Source organism: Echiichthys vipera, assembly GCF_963691815.1.
Source record: "Echiichthys vipera genome assembly, chromosome: 10".
NCBI classification, from domain to species: domain Eukaryota; kingdom Metazoa; phylum Chordata; class Actinopteri; order Perciformes; family Trachinidae; genus Echiichthys; species Echiichthys vipera.
In genome coordinates this window covers 20,971,089-20,989,867 of record NC_139835.1, presented here as the reverse complement: position 1 = coordinate 20,989,867, position 18,779 = coordinate 20,971,089, and the positions used below count along the sequence as shown (strand labels likewise).

The 18,779-nt window shown below is 39.3% G+C and overlaps 2 protein-coding genes across 3 annotated transcripts; one reads left to right on the top strand and one right to left on the bottom strand.

Annotated features, from left to right (window-relative positions):
• Nucleotides 1-8,637: 8,637 nt before the first annotated feature.
• Nucleotides 8,638-12,152, top strand: pdzk1 (PDZ domain containing 1; the record flags this gene model as incomplete). The annotated part of the gene is given in 7 exon segments (XM_083921059.1): nt 8,638-8,844; nt 9,177-9,390; nt 9,758-10,098; nt 10,177-10,371; nt 10,450-10,674; nt 10,747-11,061; nt 12,108-12,152. Coding segments are annotated over 7 exon segments (1,542 nt in total).
• Nucleotides 12,153-12,939: 787 nt separating this feature from the next.
• LOC310952627 (Golgi pH regulator) lies at nt 12,940-18,317 on the bottom strand. Of its 2 annotated transcripts, XM_083921290.1 has the most exons (14): nt 18,110-18,317; nt 17,215-17,274; nt 16,993-17,096; nt 16,809-16,915; nt 16,594-16,695; nt 16,354-16,474; nt 16,130-16,210; nt 15,926-16,035; nt 15,738-15,826; nt 14,438-14,530; nt 14,204-14,299; nt 13,649-13,738; nt 13,473-13,538; nt 12,940-13,377 (listed from the first exon to the last, which is right to left on the bottom strand). In XM_083921290.1, the coding sequence occupies exons 1-14, from the start codon at nt 18,149-18,151 to the stop codon at nt 13,171-13,173; spliced, it is 1,368 nt and encodes a 455-aa protein (XP_083777416.1). In that variant the 5' UTR covers nt 18,152-18,317; the 3' UTR covers nt 12,940-13,170. The 2 variants fall into 2 exon arrangements, with proteins under 2 accessions (XP_083777416.1, XP_083777417.1); XM_083921291.1 differs by lacking the exons at nt 16,993-17,096; nt 17,215-17,274; nt 18,110-18,317 and having other exon boundaries at nt 16,594-16,690; nt 16,809-16,828.
• Between the last annotated feature and the right edge of the window lie 462 nt (nt 18,318-18,779).

Below are 18,779 nucleotides of genomic sequence, written 5' to 3'. Positions count from 1 at the left end.
ACAAAATTCGACTCAATACCTTTAGTCAATTTTCGTCAGAGCCTTTAAAGCGGTGATATAACTAGACTCTGCATCCTTAGTCCTTCACTTGAGATGGAGGCAAGTTGTCCTTTCCAACCTCTAAAACAAACAAAATAACTGCAGGTTACTTATTTTTCTTTTATTTATCCACGTTTGCTGTAGATGCGTCTCACTTGGCATCACACGCGTTAATCAAGGTTTGGTGGCGGAGAGAGGAGGAGCGCGGCGCACTACTGCGCCTTTGCCAAGTGAAACGCATTGGAGAGAGCGAGTGAGCGCAGAGTTCAGGGGGAGAGTGTCATATAGTGTATGTGTGTGTGTGTGTGTGTGTGTGTGTGTGTGTGTGTGTGTGTGTGTGTGTGTGTGTGTGTGTGTGTGTGTGTGTGTGTGTGTGTGTGTGTGTGTGTGTGTGCGTTCTTGCGTGCGTGCGTTCGCATTGGTCAGTTTGGGGACACTCGTCATAAGTTATGGTCACATTACATTGTTGATTTAAAATACTTCAGGTCACACCACTGGTATTCTATGGCAGATATGTATAGAAATAATCTGCACAATTACAGATAGTAATGAGGACGTATATAGCCTATACAAAATACCATTTGCTCTTTGCGAACAATGAATTATCGGATGAAACGATCAAATCATTCACAAGCAGAGTTAATTAATTTCTCAGATTAGCCTATAAAAAAAGAAACAGATAGCAAGGCGGAGGTTAAAAGTAATCAAGGAGTTTAATGATCTTGAAGCAGTATGTGCAGTTACACTATGTTAACGAATAATAAGTTAATGCCTTTTTCAAGTGAGAACCCTATCACTATCTGCCATGAGTCCAGTTAAGCTTCATTATCTAAAGAGTGACAGGCCTTAAGATTTATCCCTTCGATTTTAGACAAAAAAAAATAGCCTTGGATCTATTGTAAATGAACAGGATTTGTGAGAATTCAGAGATAATATTTGTGTAAAGAGAAGAATGACACACCGTGCTCAGGCATTGTTCATGCAGGTTAAGTTAATTGGAGACTCTAATTTGCCCGTAGGTGTGAATGTGAATAGTTGTGTGTGTCTAGGTGTCAGCCTGGCAACCTGTCCAAGGTGTAGGCCGCCTCCCAGGGACAGCTGGCTCCAGCCTCTCAGTGACGAGGATAAGTAGATATAACTAATGGATGGATCGATGACCTCATGATTTTTAATGTATGACTAAAGGCGCCTGTAGTGGTTTTACATACACACCACTGCCCTCGTGTGGTGTGTGAGTGCACTTCCTGTCTTTTGGGTGAAGGATCAACATGTTGTTACAGAGCAGTGTTGATGGGAAAAGGTTCTGCAGAATCTATAAATACATTCTTGTTTCAGTCATTTGAAACCGCTTAAACAGGGGGAATCATTGCCCTTAGTAAACATCTGAGAAGGTTATTATATCTAGCTTATGATCAAAATTATCATCATTACCCCATTAACTCCTCCTCTAGAAGAAACTAATTAAATCCAATATTAAAATGTCTGCAATTGTTCTTGCACATCCTTTCTCTGTGTTTTTACCATGAGTCACTTGCTTTCTTAGAAACAGTTTACGGATGCTCTGTCTTTTTACAAACAATTGAGGCTTGTTTCATATAACCATGATCGCAATCATTGCTCAACTCATTTCTTGGGGCCTAATGATCAGTACAGATATGTGTTACATGTCATTTTGTCCCGATGTTAGGAGCATTAAATTGATAAAAGGTGTATGTGTCATTTTGGAGAGAAAGGACACACAACCTGTTATGGTGTTTAGATTAAATTAACCATTGATACCAGGGAAGCTGCAGGAGTCAACTATGAATATTATTATTAATAGCCTTGTGTTCTGATTTACTATTGCTTTTTTTTTTTTTGCTATATTTATGGCACTTCCATTACTGTGGCCATTAAGACATTTATGACCAGCACTGGCATACTGTTCACTGCAGTTTCTCACTGTAATCTGTCCAATTTCAACATAAAGGTATAAAAAAAGTTCAAGAAATTGCACTGACCTCCATGTACAGTACTCTTACTAGAGATGTCAGCAGTGATAGAGCACACAACGCAAAAAAACTTTTGAACTGAGCCGTATGTTTGTGAAGTCACAACTCTACTGTATATATATATATATATATATATATATAGGTAGAAAATGCCACTACAATGTGACCTGGAAGTCAGTACTGCCCTGGGCTTCTTCAACCAAAAGTCAATGGGGCTTTTCCATTGGATTTTGCATTATTGCAGAAAATAAGCTCTGTAGTGAACAAAAGTCTATGATACTTAAACGTTTTGTTGAGCAAGACAATCTTCACATATGGACACCAATATTAAAAAAGCTAGCGATAGGCTGTAATCAAATTACACCACACTAGCTTCCAACCGATTTCACTTGTACAGCACAATGATGTTTGTAGCCACATACAAGCTTCAAAATTCAGGAGTAGGGCATAGACTGGCATATTTTATCTTCTAGAACAAAATGTATAAAATCTGTAAAATGTTTGAAATTCTTTATAATGTTTAGGGACATACTGTTGCTACTGCTCTGTGCAAAACGAATAGCATTATTAAAGGCTGGTGAGTGTAAATTATCGTTATGATTAGATCCTTTTGTAAAGCCATCATCCTAATCAAAGCTTGAAGATAATGCCTTTTAGTCCAGCTGCATTGTGCTATATTGAGCCGGAGATGAGCATACACTGTCTCTTCCGTACCACCTGTAGCCTACATTTGGGAGGTTGAAACGCGCTGCTCTCTGAAGCGTGTTATTGCTGTGGAGAGCAGGGACCGTCTGCTTGGCTTCTGAATGCTCAAATGACTCCCAGAGAGAAAAAAAGAAGGGGCCATTATTTGAAGCGGCCCACCCCTAATCTTTCTCCTGGTCTAATTAGCTGGCTCTGGCAGGTCATGTGCAGGGCCACTTACCCCAGATAAACAAGCCATGTGATAATGCCAATCAAGATGAAGAGAGAGACTAGTGCTCCCAGTTGAGTGTGGTAATCACAAACCTGCATGGCGTGTTGATTACTGATGCTCCACTGCTGATGAAGACAGGTTGGAGATAATCACTTCTGGGGTGGTACTTTGCAACTCATGTCTGTATCCTCTGGTGTGACAGTATATGCATACTTTTCTGTTGTTACTGTAAACACCACTAAGATTAGATCAGATAAACAACTGCAGCACTGAGGATTCATCAAATTCAGGCAGTCAGTGTCACAGAAATACATTAAAGTATTTTTTCCTGGCAAACACAAGGTGATGACTGAGGGTAATGGATAGAGAATGTGTCAGTGCTAAGTCAACCTGAAGACAATTTCTGTCTCCCTCCACTCACTTCATCTCTCCACTGGTCGGCCTACTGAACCCCTGGGATCGATTGTTCAAACATTGCTCCAGGCCGGCAGTGGCGACAGAGATGGAGGTATGTGTATGTGTGTGGAGCTCAGAGCACCGAACCATCATCAGTCATAAGTGCCTGTTCTGGAGGTACATACACCTGTGTGTGTCTGTGTGTTCAAGCATGGAGACTGACGCCCTCAGTCCTGCACAGATTCTGCCATTTCCTGCTGTTGTTCTCGACTTGTGGCAGACAGTCCTGCACCCTCATGTTTTTCACCTGAGTGCTGTTGGTGAAAGCACACATGAGAGTAAAGCATTTACTCGATTTGGTATTTTCTTAAAGGGGCTATGATACATTTTTTATTATAATATATCAAATGACAATGTGAAAGTGGTTGCTCATAGTGATGAACCATCAGATAATTATCACTTCAATTTACAGCTCTCCTCAGCTTTACAGAGCTTCATAGGGAGTTTGCAGCTTATTGTCATGCTGTCTGGTCCACAAATTTCCTTTTTTGGCTCATTCTCACCACTCTTATGGCATAGTATCCAGCCACCGCAGGAAGCTGCTTTCAGGAAAGAATCTCCAAAATCCCAATGAACACAACCTGTTCAATATTAAAGGGTAGTTAGCAACTAGCCGGTAAACATTTAGCAGGTTAAGAGATAAAAGTTTTCCTCAGGAGAGACCAAAAACAGATCTAGAGACTATCTTGTGATGGGATGACACCAGCCACGGTGCTAAATCGGGCCTGGGGCATGAAGTGGTGGAGCAATGGCCCCTAACTTCCGACCCCCTTACTTCTGCAGCCCTTGCCCTGACCACATCCATCTTTGAACTCGGCCTTCATTTTGATCTCAAATAGTCTACACTTTTGCAAAAACACAACTAATTGAATGATAATATTGCTCAGTGACTGGATGTGTAAATAAGTCAATGCTCTGCTTACAGCTTTTTTCGCTGCCCCCAAGTGGCAAAAAAAATTTGTGATTGCAGCTTTAAAGATGGAGTGCTGTAAAGGGATGTTGAATGATAGGGATCCCGTACTGTTTATTTTGTAGGTGCATGGGGCAGCCTATTTCTGCAGACTGTAGAGGATCGTAATGGATATCTGATGATCTTTCCACCAGCAGTTACACATATCTGTCAACATACATTACCGTTGTTGGCATTTTGCTTTGAAAGGTAGCAGTGTGCCAGAAAAGAGGAGGATAAAATAAAGTGCAACTAATGCAGGTCTCCAAGCATCAACTAAAATGCTTTGCAAGTGCTAGTTTTTTGTTAGGTCTCAGAGATGTAAGCCATTTTTAAAAAAAAATATAAATAGTAATAATAATAATACTAATAATAATAATAATAATGGATAATCAAAGCATTTATGATAAGATAATAAAAACAAAGTAAATAAATAAAATTTAGTTTAAACAGCACAAGAAGCAAATATAAAACAACCATCAGCTAAAAACACAGGAGAAAGCAAAAGATCTTCAGGCAGACTGTTCCAGAGTTCTGGGGCGTAATTAACAAAGGCTTCCTCTGCGTGTGTTTTAGGTCTGACCACAGCAACAATCAAGAAGTTCTAATTAGAGGATCTGAGGGAACTCACAAGCACATATGTCTTAACCGTCTCAGACAGATATGAAGGGGCAAAGCCATTCGATGACTTCAAAATCAATAAAATGATTCTAAAATGAATTCTGTGAAAGACAGGTAACCAATGTAACCATTTTAAGATTGGAGCAATGTGGGCTCTCTTCATGGTTTTCATCAGAATACGCAGTGCTGTGTGCTGTGCTGTACCAGCTGTAAATGATCAATAGTTTTCTTGGATACACCAGACAGAATCTAATTTATAGTACAACATGCTGAAGACAAAGGCATGTATATATATTTTTTTTTTTGTATCTGCCTGGGAGAGAAATAGCCTGACTCATAAAAATATGTTCTTTTTTACTTGCTGAAATTTTCACTGTAACCTGACAGCACTTTGACAATCAAAAAAAAATATCATGTAGCCCTGCCCCCACCTACTGCTCTCTCCTTGCTATACTGTATATCTACTGTGAAGTACTGTAGCTACTTTCACTTCAGGAAAACACTTCCCCTACTGCAGCACTTACATCCATTGAACACTCACACAGACCTAATATACACACGCACACACACACACACAGCCTGTAAATCCCCTAAACACATACAGACACAAAAAGGCATGCATCATCACACACAAAATATGTGTTGCATTAGTGCATACAAAGTAAATAAATGGCACGTCTCCAACATAATGATATTTTTAGCCACTGTTGGAAGAAGTCCAGAAATAATCTTCATGACAACAGTAGATGGCATCAAGACGTTTTTGCAGAGCACCCAGTCTCTCACCTCCAACACACTGTCATCTTGTGGGATTTTAAATGATGTCTCTTAATTATGTCTCCTCAGTCCACAGCAGTTTTGTCTTTGTTGTCTGTCGACTTAATGTTGAAAAATGATTTCTAATTACTTTTATAAAGGGCAGGAAAAGACCTGCTGTGGACCATAAAGTGTTAATAATCACTGTGTAAATTATTGCTTTATCATAACTGAGAATCACATTCGCCCGAGGCTGCTGGAAGGATAATATCAGAATCCTGTTAATTGAATTCAGAGTAGCCTACAATTATTAAACAAGTCTTGCACAGTAATAGATTAACTTTTACAGTTTTCAGATTTGTTTTGCTTGGCTTTGGTTGAGCTTTTGTCACCTTTGTCCAGTACGAAAAACAACAGTATCGTTATAACCTTTTTATAACTAAAGGACTCTCCCATGGTTACGTACCATAACAACCATAAACACGGAGAACTAAACAGTGTCCTGAACTTTGTGGATGTTTCTCTACAAATGCGTGTCCATTTAGTTCTCCTCAAGTAGACTTTTATTCTTACTGATGTATCATGGAAAATGTATTTTGCAAGAGATGCTCAAAGGCCATAAGACTTTACCTGTGAGGAAATGAAGGTGCAAATCTTATCAAAATAAGTTTCAGATTAATTTTGTGACTAAAATATGGAAGACCACCACTGTTTACAAAGTGTCATGTGTCATTGTTAGTTTGGCCCTACATGATGTCTCAAGGGGCTTTAAAGGCCCATGTTTTAGGAGAAACACTGTCAAAACAGAGTAGTGCTTTTGTTCTTATGGCTTTTGAGTTGCATTATAGTTGTTTTAGTTCACACATTGCTGCAATTACTGTAAATTGCCCCTGGGAGTCAATAAAGATCTAATTTAAACATACAGTAAAATACAATGCAGTTCACCAGAAGCAGAAATGACAGCCTCTTTAGTGACCATAAAACTGAATTATCACCTCACTAAATCAGTTTAACAAAACCTGAACATTATAACCTTCAAGGTAGGGTTTATTGCAGGGATGTTGAATTAGACTGCATCACTTTTAGCTAGATGTACTTAATAAACTGGCAACTGAGCGTACAGGTGTCAAAATATTAAAGCAATAATCCAAGGCAGGGACAGAAACAGGGAATGTTATTTAAGTAGTTTAAAGTAAATGACACTGTCAATATACTGTATACAGTATTTAACTTTGCATACTGTTTTTTTTCCACAGATGTGTCCGATATTTTATAGCAACAAGATTTATGCAAATGAGTACACATACTGCATTTCCCTTGATGTAATGCTGACTGTGATGTACGTGATTACTGACATTGCTTATTGCCACCCACGCCATGTACCTTTGACCTGCAAACAGATGACTGCTTCATGGCTTGCACAGGGCCATCGGCTCCTGAGACATTCCTGACACGAGACACTGTTAAATAACTCAGCCTTTAGGCTCACCTTTGGCCCGTCAAAGTCCCTGCAGAGAGAGGGAGAGGGGGAAGGAGGGAGGGGAAGGAGGAGGAGGAAGGGGAGGACAGGTTGAAGATACTTTAGATAACAACGGAGCAGTAACAGGTGAGCTCCTCCTTTGGACTGGGACACTGAGCAGAGACAAGCAGGTGAGTTTAATTTCAAAACACCCTTCTATAATGCATATAGTTTATCATACCATTATCATATCAGCTTCTTTTGGAGGGGTCACACTAACATGCAGTACAATACACATCGTTCTACGGTATGATGAAGTGGATGAGTGGACTTTTATTAAGGCAAAGTAGTTCACTTGAGGTGTGTTTGTTTCATCGCAAGCTTTTAAGTTATTTATTAATTCTGATACTGAATCTATTAACTTTATAATCTCTGACATGTCCTCTAGGTGTATCTTTACAAATTTGCATGGTGCTGCTAAGCACTGTTTTAACCCACCGAATTCTACTTTAGGTTTTGATGTTTCCAGAGACACAAATACACTCAATGTGGCTGAATTTTGCTTATATATAGGACAATTTAAACCAATTAGTTTAGGGGAATATTGAGGATTTAAGATTACAAGGTTTGATGAAAGGTACTCAGACTGTAATTATTCCATTAGGTGTTGGGAAATTACATAAATTAAAAAGAAACAACTGACTCCAGACCACAAATTGTTTGGATTTCATCTCTGTTGGGTCATTTTGAGCTGTCTACAGAACATTAGAAGAGCTGTGACAAAAACAGAACATGCAGCATCCTACAATAACTGTCAGTCAGTGGGCACACACACCTGGTCACATACCAACACACACATCCTTTATGATCCTAGTATGGAAATGATTAGATCACAGTGATAGTCCTACTGTTCAAGGTTGTCTTTTACAGGTGAGTTCTCCTCACAGTCAGCTGTGTCACGTTATGTGCCTGCTATCAAACATTAACTGCCACTAGAGTGCTGAGATGGAAAATTAACTTTTCATCTGTTGCTATCGGCACTTATATGGCTCCTTTGGGTCTAGGGTTATCTGCTATTAAATGATAGTATAAAGGGTTACAGAAGTGACAGGAAAAGGAGGAGAGAGAGAACAGATTTTTCAAAAGGTTATAAATAAATCCAATAAATTCAGCTACTCCTTTACTGAAGTTAGATTAACATTAATGAAAATAGCACTTAGTGTATTGTTTATCTTTGTATGTCACAGTCTCAATAGTCTAAAGTCAGTATATTTGTATATTAGAGTATTTTCTGTATCATTACATTGATTTTGCAATTGATATGCTTTGGTAATATTTGGAGGTAAACGTAATAACTATGAACATCAAATACTTAACTTTAGTTAAAAAATGCCTGATACATAACATTATGTTGTGTGTATATTGTTAACCCTCCCCTCCATGTTAGGACATGGCCGGGTACAAGCCAAGGGTAATTTCTTTAACCAAGAAGCCGGGTCATACATTTGGCTTCTACTTGAGAGTGGAGCATGATGAGGAGGGTCACCTGATCCGCTGCCTGGAAATGGGAGGTCCAGCTGAACTGGCTGGAATGAAAGATGGAGACCGCATCCTCCGGGTCAATGGAACATTTGTCGATCAATTGTCCCATTCAGAGGTAAGTAGGATGTGGAATTACTGCCATGGATTAATTCAATCAATAAAACTAGACTAATATGGAGCCCTGGAAATGACAAAATGTAATAAAAGGTAATATATTAAATGGAGTGTAAAAGGAAATATAATGTTTTACACTTTTTCTCTAACATCCACTCAGTTGATACAATAAATTTGCTCTGACCAAACCCATTTTTGAACTTGACCGTCATTCAGATCTCTATACACCTGTATATTTTGTCACTTCCGGGGGCTCCATTGCCTGATGGCATTATGCTGTGACAGGTATGTTACTGAAACCTCTTTTGCTATGTATGTGTTCTCCTGGGACAGGTGGTGGACATGGTGAGAGACAGTGGACCATCTGTCACATTCCACATCCTGGATGAAGCTTCCTACGTGCAAGCCAAAGCACAGGGAGTGAACCTGTCCAACCCTCAGAGTACACCAGTTGCCAATGGTGTGGCCAATCAGGCTTTAAAACCCAAACTTTGCTACCTGGTTAAGTCCAGCTCAGGCTATGGGTTTTCCCTTCGCTCAGTCAAAGGTGAGCTTAGGGGGCAGGGTTAGGGAATCACAATTTAGGACAACTAATAGTAATAATAATAATTAAAAAAAAAAATCTGAATTACTAAATACAAATATACCTGTTTAATTTATCTACCCATGTGGGTGGAGCTGAATGATGACAATACAGGATTTATAGGTTGTGACTAACAGATGTATTAATGTTTATAATAATTTTCTAATTCTTTATACATAAGGAACAAGGTAATGATATGAACAAATTTGGGGTTTGTATCTGAAATTGGTTAGTTTATGTCCTCCAGAACAAGGAGGGTAAAAATCAGGTGAAATATATGTATGTTTCCGAATTTTTGTTCTTTTCATACCTTCGATAACATCCTTTCTAGGTGAGGAGGGATTGTTCATGACAGAGGTTATCCAAGGAAACGTGGCGGACAGGGCAGGGGTCAATGTCAAAGATCGTCTTCTGGAGGTCAACGGGGAGAGCGTAGAAGGCTCCACACATGATCAGGTAGTGGACAAGATAAAGCTGGCTGGCAACAGCATCATGTTTCTGCTGGTTGACGAGGAAACAGACAAGCATTACCAGAACAAGCGTATGAAGATAGGAGCATGGTTAGCCACGACCAAATTTCTCCCACACAAGCCACGAGTTGTCAACATAACCAAAGGACGTTATGGATATGGCTTCCTGCTCAAGGAGAACAACCAAACAGGCAAGGTTATATGTTAATATTACAAATAACTGGTATTTCAATGAAGAGAAGGCTGTCTTTAACAGTGTGATCATTAACTTCATGTAGGAAACTTCATCAAAGACATAGACAAAGGCAGCCCAGCAGAAAGAGCAGGAATGAAGGAAATGGACAGACTAGTAGCTGTGGACGGAAAGGACGTGGGTGGCTGCAGCCATGAACAGGTGGTGGACAAGATAAGGCTGAGTGGCAGCAAATGCTGCTTCCTAGTGGTTGACAAAGACACGGACCAAATGTATAAGCAGGTGAGCCAGGGTACCACTGTCGAACTTTAATAAAGACTTCAGACAGTCTAAATAATGTTGTTGTTTTGTCCCACACAGGGGAAAGTGTCTCCTACGCTCTTCTTAGAGGAGACGATGGGTTCAAACTCACCACCCAGTTATACAGAGGCCCTAAATTTACCTGCTCCTGGCCAACCATCCACACCTGTAAAGGGGAGGACGGAGGATCTCAAGCCTAAACTGTGTAGGATGGAGAAGACCGCAGCTGGCTTTGGCTTCCACCTGAACGGCATCCAGGGGGTACCTGGACAGTACATCAAAGAAGTAAGAACAGGAATTCCAGTCATTTAATCAAAACAATTTAAAAACAAAGTGATGACACACACGTTGTTTCAGGTGGTGACGGGTGGCGCAGCTGACAGGGCGGGTCTGGAGGATGATGACATCGTGGTGGAGGTGAACGGAAAAAACGTGGAGCAGAGCAGCCACGAGGAGGTGGTGGAAATGATCCGCAGAAGTGGCAACTCTCTGGAGATGCTGGTGGCTAAAAAGAGCATCTATGACCAACTCAAAGATGACGGAGTGACCGTCACACGCCTGCTCCTCAGAGAAACGTCTTATGCTCAGGTCCACACCGCAGACATTCCAGATGAAGTAGAGAGACATGATGAGGTCAGATCCGAAACCCCAACTGAACCATTAAGAGAGAGGGTGAGTGGTGCTTTTTAAATGCTCACAGGTTATGTTTTCAGCGTAGATGTATGGCTCTGGGGGTGACAATGTTGGTCCAAAAATATCAACAACTATTAAATGAATTACCATGTAATTTTGTACAGACATGCATATCCCCAACGGGATGAATTGGAACTTTGGTTTTTCAGCACCATCATAAAGTCATAAACTTTTAATTGGTTCAGTACTTTCACACATGGCTGTAAATTCTTACGCTCTTAATATACTCCCAAGCAGCGGCACGCACAGACAGCTTAGACACCACAAACACATCAAATGTTCAACAAACAGAGGACGTGGTTCACAACTGCGCAATAGACGGCCTTTTTGATTGTCTTTATATTGTTTTAAACATGAATGGTAGTGATGCGGGTAGTGGGACTGTCCTCAGTGCATCAGGGGTCTGCAGCAATGTTGGCAATCCACTCGACCGTCCTAAAACCCGGACCCCGTCTTGTTTCCACGCTTAATGGTTGTGACTATTTTTTATGAAATATTACTGAATTTATATTTAAAATAGCGTTATTGTGAACTTAATTTTATTGACAGGACTTATATTGGAAAGCAATATAAGCAAAAGTAGCCTACTTTTCAATACAAAATGTTATAAATCTACATGCCTTAGTGTCATTCTTTATATAGCCTGCCTATAGATTGTTTTAAGCTCAAGAAATATAATTATAATAATATTTGACTGGAATTTCTCCCATTTGTCCTATACACTGAAATCTGACAGATCTCTTCACAGTCAAACACAGCATCCATTTTTCTATTTTTGCACAGACTATGCATAAACCCTCTGATGAATACATTTAAACCAATCTGACACTTAGCTTACACACTCAGATAGTACATTCCCAGCTTTAGTCCTGTTTATGGGTGGCCAGTTAGTTACTTGCAGCATCTTTACTGAGGGCTAAAATCAGTGCACGTATAATTAATCTTTAATCTTTTCAACCAGAAGCCGACAGAGAAAATGTTTAATGTCTAAAATAATAGTAATTTGATTTTCTTCTCTCTTCCAGACCATATCGGCTTTATCTCAAGACAGTCTCGATGAGAGACTCTGAGAGGCGACCAAAAAGAACGAGATCCCTGATTTGGCCTTTGTCAATCTGATGTCGAGCCATCGTTTTTTTTAAACAATCAACTCAAGGGCTTAACACATATCACAGGAGAGAAAGAGATGCAGGGGGTAAAAAAGGGACAGTAAAGACTTTTGAAATGCACTGTCAATAGCAGGATAGTTTCATGTATTAAAGGGCTGAGAACAAAACATGTTCTTGAATACTTTTGTCTTTCTTTGATGTAAACAATTAATACTTGTAGATGAGCCTGTACAATGACCTGACTAATGTGCAATCTCTCCTAGACTGAGGTACCAAGATATCTACAGCCTACAGAGTTTAAGATAACACTATTAATGTTTACAGTAAATACTGTGGCCTTTTTCTCTATGAAAAAACTACTGCCTTTATTTAATGCTTAAATAATTTAAACTTTGTTGTTCCCAGTTCTAAAATAAAAGGAATTGAAACCATGAATTGCAAATTCCATGAACACAAATAAACACATACTATCTGAATTAAGCTTACTTTATGGGCATTTGTTTTTGTTCCCAATTAAATTACATATTTTGCTTCAGGATGGAGATCATGAGTGACATCCCAATGTTTCCTTCATATTCAGTAGTCCATATACACCTCAGGAGTGAAGCAGGGATGTGCCGAGAACAGTACAGCTCCAGTGTGTTCAGAAAAAAGAAAAGGAAAAGATCATTTTGACCACAATAATGTGAATTTAAGAGTGCAGAGAACAAACTGTTTGCATTTGCAGGTAAAATTGAATTCCAAATAGTAATGTTTGCTCTGCAAATAGTTTAATTCAAGAATGTCCACTTTATATATGCTCCAACAGTCCCCCATCGCTTGCATTCAACAATGAGCCATTCCTGATTCAGGAACAAGCAGTGCAGATAATTATGTCCTGAATAAAAAGGACCTGATTTCTGCATATCCTAAAATTTCAGATTCAAAGTCACCCAGGGGTCAGGAATCACATCATCCAGGTGTGAAGAGATGTAGGGGATCAGAGGGACATGTGTTTCTCTGGTGACTGCTTGTGGGCGAGATAAAGGAAGAGGATGCTGGACAAGGCGCTGACCAGGAAGATGACATCAAACCAACGGTGGTAGAAGTTGAACTGCAGCTCTCCCAGAACCTCTGTCACAATGGAGCGATACTCCAGCGGCATGCTCATACGCATCAGCAATACTGATGATACAAAATACATCCCCTAGTGGATCGAGACAAAGACAGAAAGTTGTGGTTTATCTGTTGTTTGTAGGCTGTGCTCTGCTCTATTAAACAACTATAAAGCAACACACTCACCATTATCTGAGCGAGGACGAGCACGATGACATTGGAGGACTTGCTGCTTGATATTGCATAGAAGAACTAAAAACGAAGACGCATTAAATCTTTGGTTACACAGTATCATTCAAAGATGTATTAGGGTCAAAATCTGTAGCCATTTCAACGTGTACCATGGCATTTGATAGTTTTACCTTAGTGAGGGTGATGAGTAAGCCACGAATGGATGTAACGATTATTATTCCCACCAAAATGAAAGAGATGTGTTGGGACCAAAACTTTACCTGAGAGGGGGAGAAAGAGATCAAAAGAATATGAAAAACAAAGTAATGAAAGGGGAATTGAGAGTAGGGTCAGAGGATGACAACTGTCAACAAATCATTTATTTATTTTAACTTCAACATATTGCCATGTTCTGTGAGTGGGGGCTATATGACGCAATCAAATAATTGTCTATGTGGGAAACTATTGAAAGTGTGATCATGACCGGTCTCCCTGCAGAGATGATAACGGGAGAGCACTTATCTTTATAGGAGTTCATGCAGTTTTACATGTGACAGATGATGATGGAGTCACGTGTGTGTGTGTGTGTGTGTGTGTGTTTGTGTGTGTGTGTGTGTGTGTGTGTGTGTGTGTGTGTGTGTGTGTGTGTGTGTGTGTGTGTGTGTGTGCGTGTGTGCGTGCGTGTGTGCATGTGTGTGTATGCGTGTGTGTGTGCGTGTGTGTGTGTGTGTGTGTGTGTGTCTTACATCAAACTGGATGCCCAAGTAGTTTACTGTAATTTCAATCCCCCTTGTCACCGGATCTGTCTTTCCAACTCGATCAAACACAATGTTTATTGTGGCCTATGATGGAGAGAAGAGGGATTTTTCAAATATATCAAGGTACTTGACTGCATCCTAATTCAATAAAAAAAACACAAAAATGTGATCAAATAACTTGAACATAGCCAGATGCCTGAATACATCTGTGAATGTTCTCACCATGAAGATTTTCCAAACGCAGTAGATGGAAAAGAAGTAGCCGAGGAAATTGAAGTATTTTCCCTGGAATGTCTTCGAGTACTCAATTCTCTCCTAAAGATAAGGAAAGGTGGTGGTAAAGAATTAGCCAATCATTTATCATATATAGGCAAAAGGGGTAATCAAAGTGGGCGTAGTGTGTACAGATAAAGGTTTGTCTGCAATGGCAGGTGGTGATATGCTGCATTTGATGTGGCAATAGGGGCAATCAAGCTAGTTCAAATTACAAAATTGGAATGTCTGGACCATAGACTGTATAACAAAGGTCTGGACATGTTAAATAGAACGTGATATGACATTGCAGATGTTTAAGTTTAGGCATAGGCAAGGAAATTGCTTTGTTTTGATATTATCGTTGAATGAAATGACTGTATAATGTAAAAGACGACCCTCACAGTCCCAACAGAAAGACAGAGACTAAGATTTTTGACTGCTTCATCCCAACATAAGATAACAACTAAAGAGAAACACAAACAAGCATCTACACCTGCAGCTGTAGCAGCTGATGAAGCTCCAAACTGATAACTGATAACATGTAGTAAAAAGAAAATTGTGGGTCCCCAGGTGGGACAGACAGTCCTCGGTAGTTGAAGAAACTGCACCACAGATAAAACTTTATAGGAGTCATAAAATAGAGTAGAGCTATCAGCTGTGCAGATTAAGAATCATACAACAATTAAAGTATGCTTAAACCTATAACTGATGCATTCAAACACTTGGGAGCAGCAGAAACAAGTTGTGAACCTTAATCTATCATGAACTTTTGACGTTTATATAGCGAACTTTCTAACAAACCGTTACTTATTTACACATCTAGCAGTTACAGAGCAGCATTATCATTCCTTTTTAGTCATGTTTGTGTTCACCAGATGATTGTTAGTCCAATATTCAGCCTCATTTAGCTCGGTTTTGGTCTGCACCAAGGAAATGGGGGAAATATTTGGCTCTTTAGCTGCTAAATGCTCCACGTTGTTCACCAACAAGACAGTGATCAAGCCGGTCTGCTGCCTGTCTGCTGGTGAGCAGGTAGTATAAATAGTTTTTTAGAGCTTTTTCACACAGAACAGATGCCTGCTGTTGCCTAATACACCACTATAAAAATGGTGAGAGTAAAACAAAACAGCAAAGTTGCAAGGAGTAAGCTATAGCTTGTTTTTTTTACTTTATTTTTGTTTTTCAATTTGATCCAAGTTACTCCATAGTTAAGTGGAGTATAGTGGGCTTTTGCGTCCATGTATGTATGTGCATGCACATGTGTTACCTTTGTGGCTTGCAGGTCTACAGTCTCAAGAAAGAGTTGCCGACTGAGCTCCTCTAGAGCATCAACCTCCTGTTGGATCAGAGACAGGTCTGGAGGGCAGAAGTCAAGGCTGACGTACTACAAATACGATAGACAATTGCAGTCATACTCAATAGAAGCTACTTCAAGCTACTACAATATAAGGATACTTTCGCTGCCTGTTTGTGTGGAGGTAACACTCTTGATCATGCCCCAGAATCCTGTCGGTTTGTTCAGGTCTTCCCCACGCTGGTACATCTGCCTCCGTGTCATGGCAATTCTACACACACAGAACAAATTGTTGTGGCACAATAACTTATTTATTAAATGTTTTTTTTTAAATATAATAATATTTATCAATTTCATTTACTCACCGTTTCTTCTTGCTGACAATCATGTCCATTGTCTGGAGCAATCTCCTCTCCAGGGCAAGGATGTCACTGTCTGTTACATTTCTGTAAAAGATGCATTAAATGGCAGCATATTTCATGTCAAACAGGGATGTGATTCAGGATAGTTATGTCTGATGCATAAGGAGATTCAGATGAACAGGCTGTATGATATGGCTGCTCAAGGTAAAGTCCACAGCTGACCTTACCTGAGGAAATAGGACATGTACGTGTAGGGACAGTTGACTGCACCAAACCCAGACAATAGAGCCATGAGGGTGACTCCGATCACACCAACACGGCTAATAAGCTGCTCAATGGACAGGATGCCTAAACAAAAGACAACAGACTAGAGATAAAGGACTCTCACCTTTTGAGGGAAAAAAAGGCATAAACAAGGTATAAACAAGGTATAAAGGTGCCCAGAGAGGAGAAGGATGAACACCGACCGTGTTTTGGACTCAGGATGGGGAATGGGTCTCCCAACTTCCAGAAGAAATACATGAAGGTAAACCACACCATACAAGCAAACAGAAGCTTCTGTCTCTGCACTACACAGACACAAAGAAAACAGTGTGTGAAACAGCATCTGCCAAAGAGCATCAGTCATTTTTAGTTACAGTATTCTATTTGCAACACCCAGATAATCACTATACATACTTACACAGGCGTATGTTGCTGACAACAAAGTAACCGATGTAGAAAGGCACCACAAAGATTAGCACCAGGAGTATCACATACAGATTCAGCTTCCAGTGAAAATACCTAGAGCTGTAGCAAAGACATGTGGGTTAAAATTAATTTTCCGCAATAAGCACCAATAAAACAGTAACAGATAATGTACTTACCTAGTACTTAAGGCACCCAGAATCTCAAAGATGATGAGCTCAAACATGGTACATGAAAAAGCAAAAGTGACAGAGAAAACCACCTGGACAATGTACTGCCGCACCTGCAAACAAAGACAAACATATTCAAGACTGTTAGCACAGAGGACTTCCAGGGAGGCCTTAAACCCCATCCACCCCTAGCGGTCATTTGTCAATAAATGCTTTGTGATACCACTGTACCTCATAATCTTTAAACAATTGCCGCATGAAGAATAACCAGCCAAATCCAAAGAACAGCACCTGTGTTGACAGAGATGGGAAGTATTTGGAGGAAGGAGAGAAGGGGAAGATCATGTTGTCATATGTTTTGATAAGAAAACACCCAATACAAAAATAACTATTAAGCTGACATGTTGGAAAACCAAATTAGCTTTGCATCTTATCTCAAATCTCAAGTGTATGAACTTGGACAGTGTTTTTTTTTTTTTTTTTGCAGTGACATTTATCAGGGAGAACATTCTGACATGGCACAGTCGGAACAGCACACATTTTAATATTAACGGCTGAAGGCCATTTAGCTGCTTAAAGGTCCTGGTACCTTGTACTAATTCTGTAACAATAATCTCATTATTTTGGCAAAATACTATTTTAAATCGATGATATTTTTGATGTATTAATAAATTAAAAATTATACAAAAAATGTGTAAAATGCTGTGATATTTCAAAAGCCCTACATCTGGATTACTATCCATGTACCTTATTTCCTGACTGACCGCTTGTATGTTGACTGATTCTTATTTTCTATTTTATTTAGCTCTTTCTGGTCATTTATTTATTTTGGTTTTCTTTATCTGTTATCGATGTCATTCGCTCGGTTGCTTATATTTTATATAATTTGCATTCTCCCAAATCATGATGTATGCCTTTTTGATTGTGCAATAAATGATGGATAAAATAAAAAGTGGCACCATGTTGACTGATGTGTTCAACCGTTTTCAATATCGATAAAAGACGCATTGACACTTCATCATGTCTTCATCATAAGAACAAGAACGCTGCAGTTCTTAGGCAATGCGCTGGATATGCAGGGAAAGTATAGTAGCACAACTATCTAACTTTATAAACTCATGGTTACCTGTGAGGTGAACATGATGACTGAGTCCACCAGAAACGACATGGTGATGTTTGTTAAACAGCCTTTAGTCCGCAGAATAAAATGAGCAGGCAAGAGGACACTTTCACTTCATGTTGAGATAAAAAAAACAAACTCTATCAGGCCTCAAGTGTCGATTTTTTTTGCGAGTGAGCTCATTTTAGCTGCGTTTGTTATTCGGCTGTCAAGTTACAACGGTGGCGCATGGTGACTCGTCACCGACACGAATCCGACAAAACTTCCGTCGCAAAACTGTGACGTCATACAAAAAGTAAGTCACGTGACTCGTGGATTTCAAAATCTGAAGCATTTCTAAATGGGTTTGGGGGTTTTTGAGTCATAGAGTCACCACCGCCAAGAATAGCACCACTGTACTACTACTACTAATAATAATAATAATAATAATAATAATAATAATAATAAAATATAATGATACAATACTATTACTACTTTGTCTATTAGCCACTACTACTACTACTAATAATAATAATAATAATAATAATAATAATAGTACAATCTAACTATACAATACAATTACTACTTCTACTATTATTATTATTGATATTATTAATATCAATAATAATAACAATAATAATTATGTGCTTTGCATACTTTATTTCAATGCAGTTCAAAGAAACTTTATTTAAAGGTT